Source organism: Haematobia irritans, chromosome 3, assembly GCF_050003625.1.
Source record: "Haematobia irritans isolate KBUSLIRL chromosome 3, ASM5000362v1, whole genome shotgun sequence".
Lineage (NCBI taxonomy): Eukaryota > Metazoa > Arthropoda > Insecta > Diptera > Muscidae > Haematobia > Haematobia irritans.
The window spans coordinates 214,913,426-214,919,615 of NC_134399.1; the positions used below are offsets into that span (position 1 = coordinate 214,913,426).

The 6,190-nt window shown below is 35.0% G+C and overlaps 1 protein-coding gene across 1 annotated transcript in view; it reads left to right on the forward strand.

Annotated features, from left to right (window-relative positions):
* The window catches only part of Gs2 (glutamine synthetase 2), a 30,522-nt gene extending 26,763 nt beyond the window's left edge, over positions 1-3,759 (forward strand). The window contains exons 3-6 of the mRNA XM_075302800.1: positions 2,070-2,410; positions 2,476-2,667; positions 2,727-2,830; positions 2,899-3,759. Of these exons, the coding sequence (XP_075158915.1) occupies positions 2,070-2,410; positions 2,476-2,667; positions 2,727-2,830; positions 2,899-3,187 (926 nt within the window). The 3' untranslated portion in view covers positions 3,188-3,759. The remainder of the gene's footprint in view (positions 1-2,069; positions 2,411-2,475; positions 2,668-2,726; positions 2,831-2,898) is intronic.
* The last annotated feature ends 2,431 nt before the right edge of the window (positions 3,760-6,190 follow it).

The window sequence follows — 6,190 nt, forward strand, 5'->3', positions numbered from 1 at the left end:
AGAGCGAGAGTGAGAAGTGAGTATGAAATTGACATAGACATAGGAAGGCAAATCACAACTGTTATAAAGGGTGATTTGTTAAGAGCTTGATAACTTTTTTTTAAAAAAAAACGCATAAAATTTGCAAAATCTCATCGGTTCTTTATTTGAAACTTTAGATTGGTCCATGACATTTACTTTTTGAAGATAATTTCATTTAAATGTTGACCGCGGCTGCGTCTTAGGTGGTCCATTCGGAAAGTCCAATTTTGGGCAACTTTTTCGAGCATTTCGGCCGGAATAGCCCGAATTTCTTCGGAAATGTTGTCTTCCAAAGCTGGAATAGTTGCTGGCTTATTTCTGTAGACTTTAGACTTGACGTAGCCCCACAAAAAATAGTCTAAAGGCGTCAAATCGCATGATCTTGGTGGCCAACTTACCGGTCCATTTCTTGAGATGAATTGTTCTCCGAAGTTTTCCCTCAAAATGGCCATAGAATCGCGAGCTGTGTGGCATGTAGCGCCATCTTGTTGAAACCACATGTCAACCAAGTTCAGTTCTTCCATTTTTGGCAACAAAAAGTTTGTTAGCATCGAACGATAGCGATCGCCATTCACCGTAACGTTGCGTCCAACAGCATCTTTGAAAAAATACGGTCCAATGATTCCACCAGCGTACAAACCACACCAAACAGTGCATTTTTCGGGATGCATGGGCAGTTCTTGAACGGCTTCTGGTTGCTCTTCACTCCAAATGCGGCAATTTTGCTTATTTACGTAGCCATTCAACCAGAAATGAGCCTCATCGCTGAACAAAATTTGTCGATAAAAAAGCGGATTTTCTGCCACTGATTTTGGTAATAAAATTCAATGATTTGCAAGCGTTGCTCGTTAGTAAGTCTATTCATGATGAAATGTCAAAGCATACTGAGCATCTTTCTCTTTGACACCATGTCTGAAATCCCACGTGATCTGTCAAATACTAATGCATGAAAATCCTAACCTCAAAAGAATCACCCTTTACAACATATCAAAGAGTATGGTCACATTAAAGAGACCTAAAAAGTGTGAAGCAGGGATGATAAATGATGTTGACGAAAAAGTACTAATAATGTATTGAAATGTACTTTTCGAAGCCCAAAGGTGTTAAAATTACATAATATCAAATTTAAAGACTATTGTAAAAGTATACGTATATTTAATAGACTGATTTGGACAATTTTTTTAGATTTTTCTAAAAAAAACTTATTTTGCAACATTTTATTTCTATAGTAAATTGTGTCAAAATTTTAGTTCTATAGAAAATTTTGTCAAAATTTTATTTCTATAGAAAATTCGGTCAAAGTTTTATTTCTATAGAAAATTTTGTCAACATTATATTTCTATAGAAAATTTTGTCAACATTATATTTCTATAGAAAATTTTGTCAAAATTTTATTTCTATATAGAAAAATTTGTAAACATTTTATTTCTACAAAAAAATTTTGTCAAAGTTTTATTTCCATACAAAATTTAGTCAAAATTTTATTTCTACAGAAAATTTTGTCAACAAATTTTTTTTCTATAAAAAAGTTTGTGAAAATTTTATTTCTATAGAAAATGTCGTCAAAATTTTATTTCTATAGAAAATTTTTGACAAAATTTTATTTCTATAGAAAAGTTTGTCAAAATTTCATTTCTATAGAAGATTTATCCACCATTTTATTTCTATAGAAAATTTTGTCAATATTTTATTTCTATAGAAAGATATCACAAAACTTCTATAGAAAATTTTAAAAAAATTTTCTTCCTATACAAAATTTTTGTCAAAATTTTATTTCTACAGAAGATATTATCAAAATTTTATTTCTATAGAAAATTTTGAAAAAATTAATTCACTCCATTGCCAATTTTACGCCGGGAATAAAAAACTTTTTTGTGATTAAATGAATCTCAGCCCTAGAGATAGATGACTCCAATGACATCTATTAACAAAATACTAAAAGACCTTTTCGGCTACCCATTGTACAAATTTTCCTTATAGTATAAGTAAATTTTTAGATAGAGTTCCATAGGCTAATAAAACGTCTTCTTTTCTGCGTTACATTTCAGATCTTCCCGTTTGGAATTACGATGGTAGCTCTTGCTATCAAGCTTTGGGCTCCAATTCCGATACCTATTTACATCCAGTAGCCATTTATCGGGATCCCTTCCGTCGTGGCAATAATATTTTGGTTATGTGTGATACATACAAATTCGATGGCACTCCCACTGATACCAATAATCGTAAGACATGCCTAGAGGTGGTCAATAAGTGTATGGATACAGAGCCATGGTTTGGTATTGAACAAGAATATACATTCCTCGATTTCGATGGTTATCCATTGGGTTGGCCGAAAAATGGATTCCCAGGACCCCAAGGACCCTACTATTGTGGTGTGGGGGCAAATAAGGTGAGATTTAATAGCAAGATTTAATAAAAAAATGGAATTAAATAATATTTCTTTTTGGTGTCTAGGTCTATGCCCGTGATATTGTTGATGCCCATTATAGAGCCTGCCTTTATGCTGGCATTAAGGTTTCTGGAACCAATGCTGAGGTTATGCCTGCTCAATGGGAATACCAGGTTGGCCCCTGCCTGGGCATTTCAATTGGTGATGATTTGTGGATGTCAAGATTTTTATTGCATCGCATTGCTGAAGAATTTGGTGTAAGTAGCTATGACATATGGACCCTGAATCATTTCCAATAAATTTCCTTAATGTTTAGATTGTAGCAACTTTGGATCCCAAACCCATGCCCGGAGATTGGAATGGTGCCGGTGCCCACACAAATGTTTCCACCAAGGCCATGCGTGAAGATGGTGGTATTAAGTAAGTCCATTAAGTTTTACAATTTTAGCAATTTCATAAAAATTGTAAATGCCTTTCCTCCATTCCAGGCACATTGAGGAAGCTGTTGCCAAACTTTCCAAACACCATGATCGTCACATTCGTGCCTATGATCCCAAACAGGGTCAGGATAATGCTCGTCGTTTGACTGGCAAACATGAGACATCATCGATTAATGATTTCAGTGCTGGTGTTGCAAATCGTGGCTGTTCCATACGCATTCCTCGTGGTGTCAATGATGATGGCAAGGGCTATTTTGAAGATCGTCGCCCTAGCTCAAACTGTGATCCTTACTCAGTTGTGGAGGCTATTTTACGTACAATTTGCTTAGATGAATAGGGATTTATGAACGAAACCAACCCCCCCATCCACCCCACCTCTCGGCATCAGGGAGAATTGTTGAAAACTGCACAGTGGGATGTATGATTTAATTTTTCTTTGTTTTGTTTTTTCATAGAATATTTTAAGGAACAGCTTTATTCGATTATTGAAATTGTATTTTAGAAATGTTCCAAGATTTGTTTGTGAAATATTGCAAAATTTTAAAAATGCAATTTTTTTTGTGAATTAATTATTTTTCTGTATTTTGTCAAGATTTTTGTTGTTGTATCTAAAGAGTAACGTATATACATATTGTATAACTCATTGTTAAAAGCAAGATAATTCCCTGATTTCGATAATGTCGTCTTATGGTGTTACTTATGGCGAAATTAAAATTCTTTTACGGCCAGTTATTACAAGAGACATCCAAGATTACGACATATAACGGAATAGGGTTAGACATTTGTTTTGTTGTTTTAGAATTAAATAATTTTGTAACTTGCATATTCAATTTTCATTTTGTTTTGTTTTCGACACAATATTTACTCATTATATGTAATAATATAAAAAATATATATACATAAAACGAATTTCCATAGTAGATTTTTTATTTCATTAAATCGTTTACAGGTGATATTGATTGCCCACTGTTACAGCGTTTGTTTTACCACTATTGCTTATAACTCGCAGAATTCTTACCGTTAACAGTGAGCGAGTAATAAGTGAGCATAAAGTTGACATAAACAAATGAGAGCAAAGCACAACTTTGGTACAATATATCAAAGACTTGGCTCCCATTGCAGAGAATATATTAGACAAAGAGAAAATGGAAAACAAAAGATATCAATTAAAGAGCCTTCTCGTTCAATTGTCTATTTTGTGAGCAAAAAAAACGTCCAAATGCCTATAAATCGGGAAAATTGTAAAAGACTATTAATAAGGTTGATAAAGACTTTCTCAAAATATTAAATTATTTTGTCACGGCTATTGTACCATAAATCTGATATCGACTCAAAAATGTCTACACAAAAGGTACTAAATCATTCGCGGGGGTACTACGGTACTGACCGGGGTGAAAAAGTATTGAAACAAGTACCAACCACCATGAACCAAATATTAGGGTTTCATTTGAAATTTCAGGAGGGCTTGAGGACACTTCCCGAAGATAAATTAAAGATTTCACCTATGAGGACTATATCAGATTCTGGATTTATAAGAACCATTTTTGTTTGAGTTTTAGAGGAATCATTAACACTCTTGTAAGTGTGCAAGAAAATTATAAAATAACGTCTTCACTTGAAATCTTAAATCTGTAGAAGTAAAATCTGGAAATTTTACATTGAGTTTCAAGCAATTTTCATGATCAGTGCGCCTTCTACACCCTCAAGAAGTAAAGTCGGTCTATATGGAGGCATTACCAAATGAACCGATAAAAACTTAATCCGATACACGTTTTTGTGAGCCTAAAATATCAGAATATTTACAATTTCAAGCAAATCAGATAAAAACTACGGTTTCTAGAAACCCAAGGAGTTAAATCGGGAAATCGTTCTTATGGGGCTATACTAAAATATGGACCGATACTCACCATTTTCGGCACACCTCTTTATGGTGCTAAAATACCTCTAGATTTCCAATTTCAGACAAATTGGATAAAAACTACGGTTTCTATAAGCCCAAGACCCCAAATCGGGAGGTCGTTTTATATGGGGACCATACCAAAACATGGACCGATACTCACAATTTTTGGCACACGTATTTGTGGTTCTACAATACCACTAGATTTCCAATTTCAGGTAAATTGAATAAAAACTGCGGTTTCTATAAACCCAAGAAGTAAAATCGGGAGATCGGTCTATATGGGGGCTATACCAAAACATGGACCGATACTCACCATTTTTGGCACACCTCTGTATGGTCATAAAATACCTCTAGATTTCAAATTTCAGGCAAATTGGATAAAAACTTCGATTTCTATAAGCCCAAGACCCCAAATCGGGAGGTCGGTTTATATGGCGACTATATCAAAACCTGGACCGATATAGCCCATCTTCGAACTTGACCTGCCTGTAGACAAAAGACGAGTTTGTGCATAATTTCAGCACGATTGCTTCATTATTGAAGACTGTAGCGTGATTACAACAGACAGCCAGACAGACAGACAGACAGACAGACGGACATGCTTATATCGTCTTAGAATTTCTCCCTGATCAAGAATATATATACTTTATGTAGTCGGAAATCGATATTTCGATGTGTTACAAACGGAATGACAAACTTATTATACCCCCGTCACCATTCTATGGTGGTGGGTATAAAAAGTACTATTGCTGAAGTCAGTTCAACAAATTACGATGACGAGACCGAGTGATCTGGACTCGCTCAAAATAAACTTTATTTTCCTTATTTCATTTTTTTTTTGTATCTCATCAATTTCTCTTAATTCAAGCAAATGATTCTTTGGTTTGACTTTTTTATACCCACCACCATAGAATGGTGACGGGGTATAATAAGTTTGTCATTCCGTTTGTAACGCATCGAAATATCGATTTCCGACTATATACAGTATATATATTCTTGATCAGGGAGAAATTCTAAGACGATATAAGCATGTCCGTCTGTCTGTCTGTCTGTCTGGCTGTCTGTTGTAATCACGCTACAGCATTCAATAATGGAGCTATCGTCCTGAAATTTGGCACAGAATCGTCTTTTGTCTGCGCGCAGGTCAAGTTCGAAGATGGGCTATATCGGGCCATGTTTTGGTATAGCCCCCATATAAACCGACCTCCCGATTTGGGGTCTTTCGCTTATAGAAACCGTAGTTTTCATCCAATTTGCGCGAAATTGAAAATCTAGAGATATTTTGGGACCTTGAAGAGGTTTGCCAAAAATGGTGAGTGTCGGTCCATGTTTTGGTATAGCCCCCATATAAACCGACCTCCCGATTTGGGGTCTTTCGCTTATAGAAACCGTAGTTTTCATCCAATTTGCGCGAAATTGAAAACCTAGAGGTATTTTGGA